The 18,883-nt window shown below is 52.7% G+C and overlaps 7 protein-coding genes across 7 annotated transcripts; 2 read left to right on the top strand and 5 right to left on the bottom strand.

The window, feature by feature from the left end:
- Positions 1–634: 634 nt before the first annotated feature.
- AYO20_00868 (hypothetical protein) lies at positions 635–2,548 on the top strand (the record flags this gene model as incomplete). Its single annotated transcript, XM_022639176.1, has 5 exons — positions 635–855; positions 909–1,038; positions 1,091–1,268; positions 1,391–2,140; positions 2,262–2,548. 5 exons carry the CDS (start codon positions 635–637, stop codon positions 2,546–2,548), a joined length of 1,566 nt encoding a protein of 521 aa, XP_022504967.1.
- Positions 2,549–3,886: 1,338 nt separating this feature from the next.
- On the bottom strand, positions 3,887–4,597 carry AYO20_00867 (hypothetical protein; the record flags this gene model as incomplete). The annotated part of the gene is made up of 2 exons (XM_022639175.1): positions 3,887–4,199; positions 4,248–4,597. 2 exons carry the CDS (start codon positions 4,595–4,597, stop codon positions 3,887–3,889), a joined length of 663 nt encoding a protein of 220 aa, XP_022504966.1.
- Positions 4,598–5,151: 554 nt separating this feature from the next.
- Positions 5,152–6,821, bottom strand: AYO20_00866 (hypothetical protein; the record flags this gene model as incomplete). Its single annotated transcript, XM_022639174.1, has 2 exons — positions 5,152–5,624; positions 5,684–6,821. The coding sequence occupies 2 exons, from the start codon at positions 6,819–6,821 to the stop codon at positions 5,152–5,154; spliced, it is 1,611 nt and encodes a 536-aa protein (XP_022504965.1).
- A 3,093-nt stretch (positions 6,822–9,914) lies between these two features.
- Positions 9,915–12,346, bottom strand: AYO20_00865 (hypothetical protein; the record flags this gene model as incomplete). The annotated part of the gene is made up of 2 exons (XM_022639173.1): positions 9,915–12,065; positions 12,248–12,346. 2 exons carry the CDS (start codon positions 12,344–12,346, stop codon positions 9,915–9,917), a joined length of 2,250 nt encoding a protein of 749 aa, XP_022504964.1.
- Positions 12,347–13,073: 727 nt separating this feature from the next.
- AYO20_00864 (hypothetical protein) lies at positions 13,074–14,779 on the bottom strand (the record flags this gene model as incomplete). Its single annotated transcript, XM_022639172.1, has 4 exons — positions 13,074–13,196; positions 13,282–13,395; positions 13,447–14,583; positions 14,642–14,779. 4 exons carry the CDS (start codon positions 14,777–14,779, stop codon positions 13,074–13,076), a joined length of 1,512 nt encoding a protein of 503 aa, XP_022504963.1.
- An 893-nt stretch (positions 14,780–15,672) lies between these two features.
- AYO20_00863 (hypothetical protein) lies at positions 15,673–17,511 on the top strand (the record flags this gene model as incomplete). Its single annotated transcript, XM_022639171.1, has 4 exons — positions 15,673–16,120; positions 16,191–16,468; positions 16,521–16,648; positions 16,698–17,511. The coding sequence occupies 4 exons, from the start codon at positions 15,673–15,675 to the stop codon at positions 17,509–17,511; spliced, it is 1,668 nt and encodes a 555-aa protein (XP_022504962.1).
- A 222-nt stretch (positions 17,512–17,733) lies between these two features.
- Positions 17,734–18,765, bottom strand: AYO20_00862 (hypothetical protein; the record flags this gene model as incomplete). The annotated part of the gene is made up of 1 exon (XM_022639170.1): positions 17,734–18,765. One exon carries the CDS (start codon positions 18,763–18,765, stop codon positions 17,734–17,736), a length of 1,032 nt encoding a protein of 343 aa, XP_022504961.1.
- Between the last annotated feature and the right edge of the window lie 118 nt (positions 18,766–18,883).

Raw genomic sequence — 18,883 nt, 5'->3', positions numbered from 1 at the left:
TCGGCCCCACCAGGCTGACCTTGAATAGGGGCCAAGCCTGGAAGAGGTCAATAAGTCACACTACTACGCTCTATGAAAATCATCCGATGCGCCGTGAGTGCCTAGTGTCTTCTCGCTTCACAAGGGCAAGGTCCCCTCCCAACCTCGACCTACGTGACTCCAACACTCACTTTGGTGGAATGATCGCCCGCCAAGTGCCTGCCCCGGTGGAAGAAAACGACTGCTGGGCATATTCCCAAACGTGGAATCCCCACGTTGCATTTGCCAAGGGACCGTTTCCAACGTCAAGAGCAGATCGGCAGTTGGAGTGTGTCAGTCCCAAGAACAGGGTCATTGGTCTTGACGTGACAAAATGGGTTGGTTCTAGAAAACCTTCCAAGGTCCCAAGTCCGGTGGTTGTAGGTCCCCCCCTGCTACCGAGCTGGGCACCAAGTCGTCGAGCTGGTCTCCGGTGGACATCACACCTGAAGCTCCAGGTGCATGGCAAGATCCTCGTCGCACGTCAGTCTCATAAACCAGGGGCGTCTTGAGGGCGATTGGAATCATGTCTTCTTCGTGAATTTTTTTCCCCTCCTCCCTTTGTGTGCTTTTTTGATTTATCTCTGTTACCAAGCGGGCTATACTTGATGCAGAAATGACTGAAAAACAGCAAACTCAGAGGATCGAATACGGCGCCGACGAGAAGGAGATTGGAATACATACTCCCGACGATGCCAATGGAACAGACGCCCTCCGTACCGTGGACGCCGGCTACGATGCCGAGCAGCTCGAGCCTCACTACGACCAGAAGGAAGTCCAGAGGATTTTGAGGAAAATCGACTACCGCCTCATTCCACTGCTCGGTGTCTTGTACCTGTGAGTTCAATATCGCTCTGAATGCCGGGTTGCTGAATGCTGACCGAGTACAGTCTGGCATACATCGACCGAAGCAACATCGGCAATGCCAAGATCGCAGGCATGTACGAAGACCTCGAGCTCTACGGGATGCGCTACAATACGGCGTTGACGGTCTTCTTCGTGCCATATGCACTGTTTGAAGTATGGACCTGAGTGATCAATGGTGTACAATATAATGCTAAGAGCATGATAGGTCCCTTCCAACATCGTCCTCAAAATGCTTCGTCCGTCCATCTGGATCTCCATCCTCTGCTTCCTCTGGGGTCTTGTCATGACCTTGATGGGGGTCGTTACCACCTACGAGGGCCTTGTAACTGCTCGATTCTTCCTGGGGCTGACGGAAGCTGGGTTCTTTCCTGCCGCGACGTACTGTGAGTTTGCCTTTGCCTCTGCACGCCTACAATAAAGTCCAGACAGAGGGGATTCGAGACAAAGCACACTGGTAGCCAATGGGTTAACTGCATGGACAATGCTAACCTGTATACTCTGCCAGTGCTCACCATCTGGTACCACCGCTACGAGGTGCAACGCCGCATGGCTGTCTTCTACGCCGCTGCCTCTCTCTCCGGCGCATTCTCAGGGCTGCTGGCCTTTGCGATTGAGAAGATGGATGGCATCGCCGGCCTCGCGGGGTGGAAGTGGATCTTCATCCTCGAGGGACTGGCGCCTGTCGCTGTGTCCTTTACCTTGTACTTCCTGCTGCCCGACAAGCCCGAGACTGCCCGTTTCCTCACCAAAGAAGAGCGCGAGTTCGTCGTCAATCGCATCGCCCTGCATACCGGATCGGGCCAAGGTCGGGTAACCAACGTCGACAAGATGAGCTGGGCGTATATCAAGGCCGGCTTTGCGGACTGGAGGGTTTGGTGTGCTGTCATCCCCTTCTGGGCCTGCAGCATCGGCACCTACGGCTTCACGGCGACGGTGCCGTCGGTCATCAAGGAAATGGGCTATAGTTCCGCGAATGCCCAACTTATGACTATCCCGATTTACGTGGTCGGGATGATCGCGACCGTGATTGTGGCGTTCTGGGCCGACCATGTCCATCAGCGGACTCCGTTCATTATGGGCGGTTTGGCGATTGGAGTCATTGGCTTCATCGCCCAGCTGGCCATCCCACACCCCAAGTATTCGGGCGTGTCATACTTCTTCCTCTTCTTCGTGGCTACGGGTCTCTACTGCCCGTTCACGTGTGTTGTGACCTTGACGGCGAACAATCTCGCGCCATCCTCGAAGCGCGCAGTCGGTGAGTTTGTTCTCTCTCATCCCCAACCTTTTATCTTACTCCAACACAATCACTTCCCTCTTACCTCCCAGGTGCACAATATATCGAAACAAGCCAACACACTGACCTTGACACTCTCCAGGAATGGCCCTACTCATCAGCGTCGGCAACATGGGCGGCATCTGCGGCAGCAACATCTACTTCGCGGCCCAGGCGCCCAAGTACCCGACGGGCTTTGGTGTGAGCCTGGCGATGTGCGCCATGGGCATCATCGCCGCGTTTGTGCTCCGCGTGGCGTACCGGCGTGAGAACGCGCGGAGGGACGAGCTGTTGGCGCGCGAGGGTGAAGCGGCCATTAAGGCGAAGTACACCGAGCAGGAGTTGTTGGATTTGGGCGACAAGAGTCCCTTTTATCGGTATACCCTGTGAGCTCTGCTCAAAGCGAGAGAGGAGGAGGAGCAGTAGGAAGGGGTCTTGTTGGTTTGAAGGAGTGTCGTCAGACAACGAGAAGAGAAGACAGTGCCTCATCCGGCAGTCTGCGTCTGTTTATGAGGGCCAATGAGAGAGGCTCAAGGTGAAATAACCACTAGTTTGGAAATATGAAAACCCCGGAGGAAAAAGGCAGCTGCGGCTGAGCCATTCCCGGTCCTGCATGCGCAATAAAATTGTTTTGCCGGAGCGCCGCCTTTCCCAGCGATCTAATCTACACTGCAGTACGTACGCTGCACCGCACTGCACGCATGCACGCATAGGCGATCACTTTTCGCCTACGAGGTACTCACTCGCCTGCGCACTCACTCACTCGATTAGTCACATACTCGTAGTCACAAAGTCGCTTACTACCAACTCGCTTGCTCGCTTACTACTTACCTAGGTAGTCACTGTGGTACCAAATATATTTATAGTTATATCTACTCCCTCCTCTGACTCCGGGTTTTCATATATGCCCGAGAAACCGTATTGGTCGTGACCGTGGCCGTGGTCGTCTCATCGGTGGCGCGGCCGCTTTCAGCCTTATTCACCACTCAACTCTCCGGATCTGTGGCGATCGGGCACACGCCGCAGTGGTGGACGAGTGGGTCGTACCTGTCACAAGTACCACTGAACTATCGCAGAATTCGACATACCGCACACGGCACTCGTATTCACACTCACAATCCTTCTCGTAGGTACAGTGTGCGATAGGTGATATGGTAGTGCTGGGTGTGCTAGCTTGGGCAGAGAAATACGAGAAGGACGGGGGATAATACGAGCATACCGCCTAGTAGTCAGTCAGAGCAGGGGCAGAAAGGGCAATGGAAAGAGGAAGGGGAACGCGCGTGCAGGATGGCGCAGTCATTTCCTTCATTTTCCTCTTGGGACTGCGATCAACTAACGAGTATTGCTTCCTTCCTCAATCGTTCGGTTGAGTACTTACTAAGCCATTCACTTACTCGGTTACTCAGTTACTCGCTCACTCACTCAGTTACGCATCTCGTCTCCAAACCAGCCCATTCATTCTCTGTTCTGGGACGAGCGGGAAGGATGACCGAAGAAAGGGGGGAAGTGGAAGGTGGTTCGTTCAAAAGGTTAAAATTGTCGCATGGTACTCCGTACTAAATTAAACAAGCTGGTTTGCGGCCATGGTTCATTGGCTCAAACCATTCCCCTGTTCGTGCAGCCCTAGCAAGCTCCCCCTTGTGTGTTGCGAGCCTTGTACCCTTACCCATCATTGCAAACTGCAAGGTTCAGATGTCACGCCCTCTATCTCCACTCCTGCTGCGCGGTTCATGAGAATAGGTACGCCATGGCAGGAGCCACCAAGGTGCCCACGAGCGACCACTCCAAACCCATGACCCCAAAGCCGGACGATGCGGCATTGCTGGTCGGTGATGCGGACGCCGAGGCAGTGCTGCTCGAGGTCGCAGCAGTCGTGCTGGCAGCAGACGTAGTAGCAGACGAGGATCCAGCGGGGGAACTGCTGCTGGAGCCCGCGTTGTCCACGTTGGCAACGATGACACCTCCAAACACATCAGATGGAATGGTGCCCGATTGGCTGGTGGCCGCTTGCTTGTAGGCGTCAAGAGTGTTGCCGTTCGATCTGCTCGGCAGTTAGTAACGAAGGCACAAATCCAGAGGATTTTCTTACGGTGCGTTGATGACCATGGCCATTCCTGCAGCGCAATGCCCAACTTGACCGCAGTAGAGCCAGATCGGGTCGGTCGAGTTCACCGTCATGGAGAACATGGTACTCGCCTGCCCAGAGTTCGAGTTGATGACACCCGAGTTGATAGCATTCCCCGATACCGGTTGGCATGGGCTGTCAAAGGTGGATTGGGTGACGGCGTGCTCGCCGGGGTAGAAGTGGAAGTTGACGATGTCGCCAACGGCCGCCTGGACTGTATCGGGAGAATAGGTAAGGCCACTTTGACCGACATTGACGTCAATGGTTGCGGCGGATGCCAGAGCACCAAGGGAGAGGAGAGTGTAGCTGCGCATGGTGTCTGACGAGGAGTGAATGGTTGATGTTAATCGGGGACGGAGACATGGAGGACGTCGTGATATATAACCTCCTCCTGATCATATTGGAGCGGGCGACTGCTTGCATCTCTTTCTCAGAATACTTGGCGTTCTCGCCGCCATACCCCCAGGGCAGAATCCGGTCATCGCATGACGACTTGTGGCTGACGGGAGCTGACTGTCTAACCGCATATGTGGGGGTGACGTGCACGGCAAAAGGGCGTCATGCCACATCACCATAGAGGCTGGGTAGATGCGAAGGGAGAGGGTATCCTGGACAGATAATGTGGACATGCAGGTTGGGGAAGGTGATCACAATGGAGGCAACATGGTGGGACTTGGTTAAAAAAAGAACAAAGAACCATAGATACAGAAGTTTTTTGTGTGTGGGAAAAGTGCATCTCTGTGCCATCTCATTTCTATGGCAGCTCCATACAATTGACGTGTTCTTGGCATGTTTGTTTCCCCCCTTTGTAAAATCGACCCTATGGACTCCCACCTCCAGCACACTTTTCACCCCTCTCTCCCATGCCTCAGTTTCCCTTGTCTGCTTTGAGCAAAATGAATGACTTCAGAATGGTGCACGACCTCACTAGTCCTCCTTGAGTGCTGGTCCGCACACTGATGAGTGGCGTAATTCCAAGCCTGACTGTCGCCCCCATTGCCTCCAACTGCTCCGGTGTGTGCACATTCTTGAATGGATCCCTTGGCTCCATCCACTCCTTCTGGAATGCTTGGCCCATGACTGGAAAGTCAAACTTGTACTCTTCAGAGCCAGAGAACATCGTCTGGGCGAGCTGGTGGGCGTTGATCATCAGTTCGTACAAGTCATCCCAGTCCCGCGATGTCTTTGAGTGCATCATTGGCTTGAGGACCTTCCAGATTTCGTTGCCACGAACACGCGCAATGTTGTTGACGAAATTGTGGAAGTTGGGATTGGTCTTGAGCTTCTGAACCTGATCCGCCATGGTGGTGAGCAGCTGGTACTTGACCTGGGCCGGGGTGGCTAAAGGCTCATGTCAGTACGGGTTTGGGTGCTAGGTAAAAAGGGCATCAAGGACTCACTCTGATACATCTGATTCTTGCAGGTCTCGATGATCCGGTCAGCCTCTGGGTTGAACCCGGTGAAGCAGTCATGCTTGAGGATGGTCTTGATCATGAACTGGACAATGAGCTTGTACACCAGCAGGTAGCGGGTGAATGGTGTCTGCATGAACTGAAACGCCGATGTTGTGGATGCCGCTCTAATCAGTCGATCCTTGACCTCTTGTGGCATGGCGTTGTCCTTCTGCGTGCTGGGCGTGTTGACATGAGAATATGCATATGTCTCTGCCATATGCAGCACGTGGGCAAACTGGCGCACCACTGCCTCTGGGACGATGAGATGTGGTCCTATGACCATCTGGATAGGGTTCGGGAACGCTGGCATCTGTGGCTGCTGTGGGCCGGTGCTGGGCATCCCTCGAGTGTGTATCCTGGCTGCTGAACCCAAGGCTGGTGTTCCACTGTTGCCTTTTCTCGGCCCCGTAGGGGTGGACTTGATGGCCAGATTGGTATTGTATGGTCTTGCGGGCTCAGGAGACCCGAACTCATTGACGTGACCTGACTGCCGGAATGGCGTCGGTTGTGGCTGCTGCATCTGTGACCCTTGAGCTGGGTTGATTGAGAGAGCCGAGAAGTGCTGGTTCATGGTGTCATCAAACGGAGAGGGAGTGCTCCCAGGTTGCTGGTGGGGAGGCGCCGACAAGGTCGGACGAGGCTGTGTGTATGTCATGGCATTTCCCGTGGCGAAGATCGGTGGAGGAGGAGGGGGAGGTGGCTGAATGTTTGGGTTTGGGCCATACGGTGGGTTGCCTCCGAACCGATTCGGTGTTGGCGTGGCATAGTGCTGCTTCGGGTTGGCGATGGCCTCGCTCTGGGTCTTGATGGTCATCCGTTGTTTCTCAATGGTGTCTTTCAGACCCTTCATCTCTGCCTCCTGGTCACTTAGTTTGCGTCTCAAGGACGCGATCTCCTGGTCTTTGGCATTTGTCTCGACCGCCGACATTGGTGTTGTTGCTCGAATGCGCATGGCATTCTGGAGATCTTGCTGGGTTCGGGAGTAGTTGCGCTCAGACTGGTTCAGTCTGGTCTGCGCCTGTTCGATGATGGGAGAGGTGACAGAGGCCGCAAGCGGCGTGTCACGGCCAAAGTAAGAGGCCATCTCGATCTGTAAAGGATGAAGGAGTGAGTAAGGGTCGGGTGAAAGATGGTGAGGTGGATTGGTGAGGTGTCAAGTGGAAAAGTGAAAGTGAAAAGTGGTCAGATCGAAAGTGAACAGATCGAGAGGCAGGATGAGCTGATGACTGGAGAAACAGAGGTTGCAACAATGTGCAATGAAGTCTCTGAAGTCTCTGATGTCTGTGCACCGAGGATGATTCCACGTCGTCTGTTGCTGGCTCAGAACAAGACTGTCCCAGGAGTGTTGTCGATGACGATGGTGAAATGATGGTGATGAGAGGTTCAAGGTGATGACCAGAGATTCAAGCCAACAGCAACGAAGAGGAAGAGAGAGCCTAACCTGATGAATCAGAAGAGCGACCTTTGTCAAGAGGAAGAACAGAGGCTTAAGGTGAAAAAAAGAATCAGTGGCCGCTTTTTATAATGGTGATGCCAAGACCAGCTGGACGACGTGCAAAGCTCCCAAATCGCCAAACTGCCGCACAAATGATGACTTTTGCTGAGGAGAAGAACTGCTTTTGTTGAACTGATTCCTGATTGCGTCGTTTATGTCGGACAAGAGTCTCAGAAGGCGGATGAACCAAGTCAAAGAAAGAACAACAACCAGATGCTGAGAGGATGAGAAGAGAGAACAATCCAGAGGTGCAAAGAGGGATTTAAATACCCCAGACCCCTTGAGAAGACTTGCACATGCTCAGGCAGCAAGGTATCCGTGACAACGACCTGTCACTTCACCGCAGGCCGAGCACAGTCACTCTCTTCTGCCAGCAAAGGTGACCAAGGCCTGATTACACTTTGAGGTGAATGCTGGATCCACAACGGGTGATTCAGAGCCGGTGACAGGGACATGGACAAATATTCTAGAAGACCTGACACCAGTGGTGAGAGCCTTCGGTGAAGTCGCTCTGAGAGGTCTTGAAGTGTTGTTGATCCCAGTTACTTTTGGTATGGTAAGGTACCATCCAGGGCGTTTCAGTTTGCTTGGACTGTGGTCCAATATGTCAAGTGAAGTGACTCTGTCACGGGAGTTCCAGGATCCAGGCACGGTTTGTGACTTGCTGAGAAAGTGAAACAGCTCTCAACCAGCTTCCAGTTTATGAATTGCGGAACGCTTGATGTGGTGTGTCCTCCTCTTTCCACGTCGTCCAGATAATGTACAATGAAAGGCAAGGTGGACAAAGGAGGTAACATATGAGACGGCACAAAGACTCACCGGAACCAGCGTCCCATTTGTTTATATATCTGTGCAAGATCAGTCAAAGCCTGGAGACCCAGGGGTAAGTCTGCCCACAATACATTTTGTTATTGAGCAAAGATTGCTCTGTCGATGCTTGATCAGGTCGAGGGGCTGACAAACACACTACGCTGCGGCAGAGAGACTGTACCAGTCTTGCAGTCCATCCTGCGTCTTTGCCTTAACGTTGTGTGCCTGCCAGCCCTCGGAGGAAGGCAGGAAGAAGGAAACTCAAGAATATGAAGGTGTTGACGTTCACGAAGATGAAGTTGGTTGATGAAAGAGATGGTTGTTGAGACGAGGAAAGAAGAAGATGATGCAACAATTTGAGTTTTGTGTCATAACGTGTCTGGTTTTCGTTGGCTATACCGATTCTGGGCGTCATCAGCCGCCGACCACACTATCAACACAATAGATGGATGCTTGGAGGGACAGAACGCGGCTGAAAGATGCGGCTGAGACCCCGGGGTGGTGCGCAGGAACGACAAGATGAAGATTGAACAAGCCGCACGCGGCTGGTGTCGGTTTATCCTGTGGCTCTACGTGACCAGAAGTCATGATTACGGCCAGTTTGTGTCTCTCTGTTGCTCGCTGCTGTCCTTTGGGTGTCTTTGATTGTCAGAAGCTTGAAGCAAGACAACCTGTGAACGTGCCAACAAGCAAGGTCGACCTCTGCTTTGATCCCCTGTTTTCGAGCCACAGCATGAAGCTGCAAGGACGAATTCTCTCCTACCAGATACGCAGTTGTGTCCTTGCACTTACTGTTATTCTAAAGATCCTCTAGCCGCACTCCTACCATTGTTCTCCCTTCACAACCATCGCCATCATGATCTCAAAAGGCATCTGTTCATGATGTCGTACTCGCGGCTCAATGCCACGATTGCACCAATACTCTGTACGTTCCTCCTGATCTTCTTGGACTCCTTCCGATGCTGCCAACAACACAGGATTTCTGACCTGCGAGCAGACGAGACTTCCTTTTCTCAAGATCGAAGACTTCCTTCCTGAAATGACGGCTAACCGCCTGACCATTGTGTTTCCACGCCAGAGACAATCACGCTGTGCTGAACGAGGAGCAAAGAAAGAGCTTTTCGACAAAGAACCCCTTCAAAAATACCACCTCAGGCCCAAGGCAGATCGGGAGCTGAACATCTAGCTACAACCCTGTACGAACGCAAGACGGATGAAGAGAACAATGCTTGAAAGGACACAGGACTTGGCTGACCCTCCAGAACACAGACCTGAACGGCAGCAAGTTTTTTGAGTAGTGAAGGCCAATATCTACGGGAACAATGGATTCAGGGGTATCCAATGCAACAAGACGTCGGTTTCTATTCAGCATAGCCTCCTTCGAGCACATAGCCTCCACGATCGTGCTGGAGCGCAAGACTACGGTCGAACATTGTTGGGAGGCATGGGCTCATAACTTGCATGAGAAAGGAGTCAGGAGAAATCCTCGAAAGAGAGGACAGGCTGGACTGTACAATATACACACAGCAAGTCGAAGCCGGCCATTCTACAAAGAAGACATGAATATCGCTCGTCAGGCAATCAGTTCGAGTCCCCGATTCTCAACAAGCTCCTGCAAAGTGCCTCCCGTGTGCGTTTACAAGTCTGAACGCCAGAGGTTTTGTCCAGGACCTCGTCGACCAGCTTTGCTACGGTCTGTGCACGCTCACAGGAGTGTTGGTCACCCGAACATTGTCAATCACTTGCACGAATGCGGCAGGAATACTTGCTTCGAACAGGTCACAGCACGGAAAAGGCTATTCCGTCCATAGCTGGTGTCTGACGGATCATTCAATAACATGAATGTCTCTACAAGTCTACCTCGAAGCCACATCAGCGTTTTCCAGCCAGAAACCCTCTGATGACATTGCCCGTCAGTTTGGCGACGTTGTTGTCGTAGCCATCCCACCCCAGCGAGCAGTACCAATTGATACTTCCGACGCTGAACACGCCGCCACCTTCTGCGCCGACATAGTAAACGATGTCGCTTCGAATCAAGCTCGTCTGCGTCCCGAGGGTATTCAGTGCGGGATAATTCAGGTCTTCGGTGGCAATGCCAAAGTCGTCACTGTGGCCGCTGCTCGTGGCCAGGACTATGGCGTCCTCGGGACTGCCGTTCTCCACGTCGTAGCGATCGATCTCGTCGCCCGAGGCGCCGCCGCCGAAGCCGTGTTCTCCGATAATGTCAGCGCCGATACCTGCAAACATCCAGGATAGCTGCGTGCTCCGAGACGCCTCGGTCCGTTTGTACGGAACGCCCGGCCCAGTACCCTGTGCGCAGAATCCCACGCCAAATAGGGTATTACAGCTCATGCCCCGGGAGCGCCAGAGACCGCTCTGTTGTCCGTCAAGACTGTTGACGTGCTCGCCGCCTGGAAGCGTGTAGGGCCGCACCCCCACGTCTCCTCGGCGGATCTCCAAACGGTGGGGACGATCAGGGTCGAGTGCAGTGACCCAGTAGAAGCCATTACCGCCGAGATACATGAGGTTGCCACCTTCTTTGGCAAAGCTAGCATATGCGGCAAATGAATGTGGACTAGGGTATTCGGGATGAGAGCCTGTAATGACAGTATTAAACCCCCGGATGGCGCTACCACCTCGTACGTGCAGGTCATGGTCGGTCAGGACCTCGTAGGGGATCCCTTCGCGCTCCAGATACCCGACCATCATGAGGTCAGCGGAGAATTCGCGCGGGCGAGAAAACGCCCACATGATATAGCCCGGGCGGACGTTGAGGATCGGCCTTTTTGACGACGAGAAAACGACCCCGGAGCCGTCGCTGTGGCGGTCATAGGTGGATAGACCCAGGTCCGAACGGCGTTGCATCTTGTAGAACTCACCGCTTTTCCGAGTCTCGTCAATGTCGAAGCCTGGTCCGAGGTCGGCCGTGTTTTGGCGCGAAGTGTCGTACATGCGTTCGTTGGCGTAGGCTAGATATGTGAATGTAGAGAAGACGAGGCAGACTTTCCTCGACACGTCCGAGGCCCACGAGGTCGGCCGCACGAAGAAGACGATCGAGTCTTTATCTCGGCCATTGGCGGTTTCCACCTCGACTGCATAAGCGCCAGATCGGGCGTCAGATGGGATTGTGATACTGAAATCCGTGTCCCATCCTGCATCATCAAGATCGTCATCATGGAAATGGATGGCGCCGTAGCCACGTTTCGCTTTGGTCCAGTCACACTCTGATCCGTCCCAGTCGTGACTCCGAACAGCGCGTGTAGGCGCGTTGATTAGAACTCCACCAAGACCGTGGCCCGAGGCGTCGACAATAATGTCGCTTGGTGTTTGAAGTGCGAAGTCATACCTGGCGAGAACGGAGGGATTGGCGCTGCCTGTTTTCAGCGTCAGGTCAGCGATACGGCCGTTGAAAAAGTCAATCACATGCCGCTTGGGACCACTCTGAGGATTGATATCCTCGTTACTTGGGCTCGCCGCGATGAAAAGCGGACCAGAGCCAGAAGTCCGTGGTTCACACGGCAATTGTGTCTCATACGTCGCAGCGACAGGCACTGGTTCCACTCTGAATGACTTGGGAGTCAAGGACGCCCGGAGTAATCGACCGTGAACTTGAACCTCCAATTTCGTCCAGTTTCTCTGTCGCGGTCTGAGTTCAGTATTGATAGCTTCGACCTTGTTATCCATTGCTATCCGCACTTCGATTGAACCTTGGCGGTTCAGCACGATGGAGAATCCAGTCTTCCCCACCAAGTCCAGAGAAGAGACCAGTGTCTGGGGATGGGAGCAATCCACCAGCCACGGCTGCATGTAGAGCGAGACATCTAGCCCATCTGCTGGGGAAGGGGTGTTCCAGTTATTGACATATCCGTACGAGCCTGGGTGAGCGATCTGGATCCGTCCATTCCGTCGACCTCGGGGGATCTGCGACACGTCTTCCTCGCGCCTTTCCGGCGCATGCTCAATGTCGATACCCTGGATCAACCGGACTACCCTATACGCATATTCTGGTTCCGTACAAGACACCTAGGGATACAAGCGTTAGTATGTCTGCGTCAGCTGGGTTGTTCCATCCTCATGGAAGACATCGAAATTGCTGGAAACGCAGTTATGATGAATTATCGACAGCGCAGTTGGGATTCTGTTGACGACTCATCCTTCTTGTCGCGAGGACACAAGGACGTTGATTGCCACGATTGCATGCATACCTTGATCGCGACCGACTCGCCTGGAGATACTATCCACGGCTCCGCATAGCCGATAACCTCAGGCGGGTAGCCTTCCTTTCCAACAGCCGGGACCGGCATCTGCACATTGGCGTTTCAGAGGGGGGTTGCTCACAGTACATTCAGGGCTCACTACCTCGACACTTGACAGTATGGAGGTAGTAATGTAGTCCAAACGAGCGAAGAACTGTATGACCTGGGAACTCCTAATTGGGCTAGACTTCGCACTAAACCACGATAAGCAGTTGCCTATTTTGGAGTTAGTTGGCTTGGTCTGGTGGGGAAGGCCGAGTCTCCAACATCTCGGAGACGGACAAGGTACTTTGTGGAGAGACACTCTTGGGAAATGTCTCTGCGATGCATGAAGAGTGTAGAGATTGGTATGGATGTTGGGCAAAGTCACTATTCTGGTTTCTAAGGTCTAGATTGTTGGTTCCATTGCTGTATATTTACCATGACCCTCTCAAGCGGCTTACAATACGAGGCTCCTATTTTGACTAACAGGCTCGCACACCTCAAAATCTGGAAGAAAGAAGCCGTCATAGTAGACATAGCGGCAGAATAGACTCATCAAGCTGTGGATTATCATGGACTGGAGCGAGGGACCGGAGACCCTCGAAAACATGTATTTACAATGATATATTGGCTATATCCCAGGGTCTTCCGCTTCCAACGTTCAGATAATCTCTTCCTGGGCTGATATGGAGGTAAAACTGCCATTGTACTCCCATCTGCTCCTCGCACTGTGCGCGGTGCACTTCCAACCCTTCGGAGCTGAGCACGTAGCCCTACAGAGTTGCTCTGCAGTCTAGACCTTAACATCACTGTACACCTCGGTGGCGGAGCTATCGGTCGGAATCTCGATCATATTTGTGTCCTTCAACCAGTACCTGATGATTGGAAGGACACTCAGCATGCCAAAAGCAAGGAACTGAATTGCATTAGCAACTTTTCGCTGAGCGTATGGCCAGTCTGAGCTCCTGAATGAGGCTGTGGAATATTGAATCGGAACTTACCGCCCATGAGCAGCCAAACATGAACTCTTTGGAATATCCAGTGTAGTCCAGAGAGTACCCGACAACCATGCAAAGTGCATTAAGGAGGCGGTACAGCGCAGCATACACGGAAAGCTTTGTCACAACGTCAGCTCGCTTCCACACACACTGATACTCGTTACTCACCTCAGCAGGATCGTTGCTGAGTGCTCCGATAAACCAGTAAGCGTAACAGTTGTAGGTCGCGTCAGTAAACCCATACATGACGAACAAAAGGCACCACCATCCGTAATTGTGGTCAAAGACATCCAGTCGTTGCGCCTCGTCAAGGCCTAGTCTTGTCTCCTTCATACCAAAGTAACCACCAATCCAGATAGCATTGATGATTATAAAAACATAGACAAGAGACCAAAAAGCTCGCTTGCGCCGGGCCATGGGTAACCTGTCTGTAAACAGGTAGGTGATCCAGGGTGCGAAGACCTGAGCAACGCCAGACAAGAAAGTGTTGAGAGCGCGGCCGCGGACAGTGAAAACCACTCCGTTAAAGTCGTTGTTTTGATAGACGCCGAAGAAATTGACGGCCCAGCACATTGGAAAGAAGAAGACGATCCACCGGTTTCGTGATATAACCTGGGCAGAAGCATGCACCTCTTCCATAAATGTTTTCTGGCGCTCCAGGGTGACTCGGGTCCCGTCCTCGCGGATGATCTTGTGCCAGGGATATAACGCTGCCCCGAGGCATGCACCAGCAAGCATCAGAATCATGAGACCAATATAAGTGCCGTTATTGACTCGGCTACCATTACCGTCTCCCGCGTCCCAGTTCTGGGCAACAGGTATAGCGGCACCTATGACGAGACCGAATTGATAAATTGACCAGACGATCGAAACGTATAATCCCTTCTTATCTTCCGAGGCAAACGAGGTGAGAGCCGCACCTTCGGCAGTCCAGAGGAAAGCTGCAGAGAGCCCACACCAGCAACCACCAAAGACAACGAAGGGCACATTTCCTGTGTAGTTGTAGCACCACAGACTGGCGGCATAAGCAGCATAGCCAAGGCCGCCGAAGCAAAGGGTTGGACGTAATCCGAAGTAATTGAGACAGGCTGGTGCGATCAGGCAAAGAACACTGAACACTGTGTACAGGGCGATGTTTGAGATGTCGGACAGGTAGGCTGTCTGCTGTCCTGCGCCGCCCAGAAATGTCAAGACATTGTACATTCCCACAGTCATGAAGAGTACAAGACCCAGAAGGCATGCTTGGACTCTGGGATGACTATAGGGGAAGAGACTGAGACCGAGGACTTTAAATCGCGGCGGGGTCTGGAGCGCTGAATTAGACATCCAAATGTCTTTCGGAGACCTGAAGATGACCACTTACCTCGACGGTTCCAACAACATATTGACTGACCTCAGCTTCCTCCATGTTCAGCTTCTCAGCTGCATGGTCAGCTTTTGCCATCGGTGACACCCCTGGCGCCACTGCCTCGAGCGATGTTCTCGTGTTCTCGTTGCCCATGGTGGTTGAGATTTCAGATGCCTTGTGGAGAAAGAGCCATTCTCTGCTCCATCTAGGCACCACATATATACGCGGCGATACCTCCACTCGATTGATCGTTTGTTATCAGACTTGAAGTCCTAGGAAGCAACAACAGATAACCAATGCCGACCCTTGCCAGAATAGGTAACTACCAATAGTGGAAAGGGGGGAGGGGGGGTGGGGTGGGATCCACAGATAGTATAGATGCCCAGGATACCCCGTGGACAGAGCTGTTACCGTAGGCGAGTGATCGATATCACTGAGGAGCAGAGTTTGCCATTGATCTCGTATGGCTCCTGATGGGCCTCCGAGGCGGTCTTCGCCGGAGTGTTTGAGATTTACTCGTCGGGTATATCCTGTTGTGACTCCGCAGAGAATTTTCTTGGCCAATAAACAATGTGGATAAGCCTTGGAGATGCCTTTACGGCTTCTCATGTAATTAGAACAGATCAGTTTGTTACTACATTTGTGTGTCTGTCTCGACGGCTTTCACGATGAAAAATGCAGGCACAACACGACCGCGTTTCACCGCATCAGCTGCTACAGATTGTCATACCTGCCTATCCTGGAACCGTAAGTGCCAGCGACAGAGACCGTACTGCTCAACATGTTTGGAAAAAGGGTTGAAATGTGGTGGTTACGCCACACCTCTTTCATGGCACGAGAGCAGATCATATTCGGGCAAAGCATCATCGAGGCGCCAACAGCAAAGACATAACCGCAGGTCAACTTTGCATAGTCAACAATATGGCGACGGTGTGGATTTGCCCGACTTGATCACCAGAACTGCCGTGCCTTTGGCTCTGATCGAACCGGACTTTCGAAGACCTCACAGCTCGTCTCTGTTTGTCTGGCCCCAGAGAGAGTACCCGATGTCTCCAGAAGTGACAAAAGCTATCTCCGAAAGCGAACCCAAGTTGATAGACACCACGAATATCTATGCTTTATCAGATATCTCGACATCTGAGGGGTCTGGTGCAACCGACCTAGGTCAAGATTCAGCATCAAGCCCCGTGATAACAGTCCCCAGTGGCAATCCCCCAGCACCGTTGCCAGGTCCTGAAGCCGAGCACAATGGAGCGAACGGTCGTGAGGGACCTCTTCCCACTGTAATAAGTTCCGAAACAACGGCGGCAACTGATCCCAAATCCCCGTTGGACCCTAGCAACTCTATAATGGACGCAGACATCCCTCTCTCCTTCGAGTGGTCAGACGCGCAATTGGAAGATACTCACTCGATACTGGACAATGTGTTCTGTATATCCCCTTTTGGCATCTCCCTTGGCTGGAGCCATCAGCACGAGATGGCCTTAAAATACTGTAAGTCACTGTTCCTCTGTAATGATCGCGCGGTAGTTTAATCGCCACAGTGACTGAGATATGACTATAGATGACACAGACCTATGCATTCTTCCTTTGACTTCAGATATGGCTGTAAACCCGTTTCGGATCAAAGGCTTTGCACCTGAAGGCTCCCAGCTCCTGCTCCAGTCCGTGCTGGCACTCTACACTCAACATCAGGTCAACACTGGCACTTCTGTGCCAGCAGAAGCACTAGAAAAGCGCTCGCGAGTATCCGATATGCTCAGTCTGGCACTACAGAATGGCGAGTCGAGCAATAAAAGCAGCTGCTTACTAGAGGCCATACTGATCCTGATCACTCTGGATGTAAGTCTGGAATTCTTCTCAAATGTATCTACCCTAACATAGATTCTGGTAGTGTGCGATATCGGCGCTGGGCAACTGGTCAGAGCATATTCGCAAAGCAGAAACAGTATTCGAGGCTTGGGGCGGAGCATCTGCACTGAACACTCCTCGCCTTCGCGCGCAAGCCAGCATGCTCGTCTGGTAAGTTTTCTCGATCGAATTCTCTCTTTACCCGACGTTGATCAATTAGGTGGGATGCAACCCTGGCCATGATATCCCGACAAGGCACAAGATTCAACTCCTCCTATCTTGAGCATCTCTACGAAAACGAAGGCCATGATGGCTGGTCATTCTACGAATTGACCGGCTGTCCTACGGAGCTCATGAAGCTCCTCGTCCAGCTGACAAAAATGGCTCGAGAAAAAGAAATTGCAGCTTCTATGGAGTTTTTGAACTTTGATATGGCTGCAGTCCTGAATATTGAACGGCAACTACTAGAATGGAAGAACGATCTTGAAGTAGAGACTGACCCTAGACATTATCATGGCAGTCTTCCTAATCTGGAGGATGAGGATGAGGATGCAAACGGGGAAAGCCCATGCGATTCTGAGAGTGAGGATGACCAAGCATACTTCGGCCAGAGGAATAACTACCATTGCATGGAAGCCTGGAGGTATGCACTACTTCTCTACGTCCAGCGGGTCTTCAAGTGGGATCGTCAATCACATCGTCGACCAGCAGCGATTCTCCCACTCACCTGGAAGGTCCTTGAGCATTCGCGGAGCTGCCACGAGACATCCCAGGCGCAAAAGCAGCTCCTCATCCCCATGTTCCTTGCTGGTGCAGAAGCTCGCAATGAGGCGATGCGGGATACTGTCCGCTCTTATTGCCTCTGGTGGGCGGCCAGGAGCCGCTATGGCATGTTTTGCAGCGTGTCCAGCGTGCTGGAGGAGTACTGGGAACAAAACCCGTCTGAGTATGCGAGTCCGCTCTGGTGGGGATCGTTTCTTGATATGAAGTCTCACTCTGGTAGGGACGGATCGATGCAATACCTCTTTGGTTGATGTGAGGTACCTTCACACCAGTCAGCTTGACATGGGCTGTCTCTAAGGCTACCCGGAATGCCTGTCACCGGCCCTGACCTGTCTAGATGCACCATTCTCAAATTCTGGCCTGTGATGAATATAATCTCTTTTTTAGATGTTGCTCCGAATCGCTATGTAACCAGACTCTCGTACCGTCATTTTGCTCACTTCCAAAGCTGGTGTGATTTGGCCAGGTCCGTATCAATGAAGCCCGTTCAAACCGTTCACCTGCCCATGATTGGCTTCCTCGAGAGGGTTTCCACTCGATGAACCATAGTAAATCTCAAAGCTGTATGCCGAATCGTAATGCAACGCCCAATATCCATCCCAGATCTTCTTGGTGACGGGTCCAACGTCGCCTTGTTGCACCGGCTGTCCGTCGAGCATTGTGATGGGCATGATTCCTCCCGCCGTTGTTGCCATAAAGATCTCGTCACAGTGGTACGCCATCTCCACAGGCACCGACTCGACGCGAACTTCGATCCCGAGACTTCTTGCCACGTCAACCACACTCCTCCGCGTCACGCCGTGGAGGACGCCTCGGTCTGGTGTATAGATCACGCCGTCCTTCACTAGGAGAACATTGAACCCGGAGCCCTCGGTCAGATTGGCATCTCCATCCGTAAGGAACGGATAGGTAGCACCTCGATCGGCCGCCTCAAATAGACCTCTAGTGAGATCTCCCCATTGTAGGTTTTTGACAGTGGGATCGATCGCCCCCGGTGGGATCCGCCGCACAGTTCGCGCAATGATAGCGCGGCCCCCGGTGCGCTGCACCTCGGGATCCATGACCCAGACGTAAGGCTGTACAAACATGTACAGGTGATTCTTGAAGGTTTCGCCTGGAGTGTGGCCGCGGACGCCCTTGAGGCCGCGCGTGACGATGAGTTCGACGAAGGCATCCCTGATTCCGGATTTCGCCACCATGTCCACCAGGATTTCTTTCACTCGGTCCCGGGGTAGAGGGAGTCTCAGTCGCATCTTCTCACAGCTCGCTTCTAACCGGGATATATGGTCGTCGAGCCGGAAGAACCGCCCGTCCCACACGGACGGGACGTCGTAGGTGAGGTCGCTGTGCATGAATCCTTGGTCTAGCAGGGGAATGCGAGCTTCGCTGAGCGGGACAAGCTCTCCCTCGACCCAAGCGATTCCTTTGGCGAAGGGACTGTCGCTTTTCTCGAGGACGGCTTGTCGCTTCTTGTATGCCGCGAAGACGGCGTCCATGCTGGCCATGTTGACGGTCGGTTCTCTGGGGGGCGCGTTGTGATGTAACTAATGAGTGCGTGTTGGGAGTTTTTGCTGCTGTAGTTAGATTCTTGAATGGATGAACAGAAAGTCATGTGTAGTGAAT

Source organism: Fonsecaea nubica, assembly GCF_001646965.1.
Source record: "Fonsecaea nubica strain CBS 269.64 chromosome Unknown Scaff3, whole genome shotgun sequence".
NCBI classification, from domain to species: Eukaryota; Fungi; Ascomycota; class Eurotiomycetes; order Chaetothyriales; family Herpotrichiellaceae; genus Fonsecaea; species Fonsecaea nubica.
Note: the sequence above shows the minus strand (reverse complement) of the source record. Positions and strands in the feature narration are given on the sequence as shown.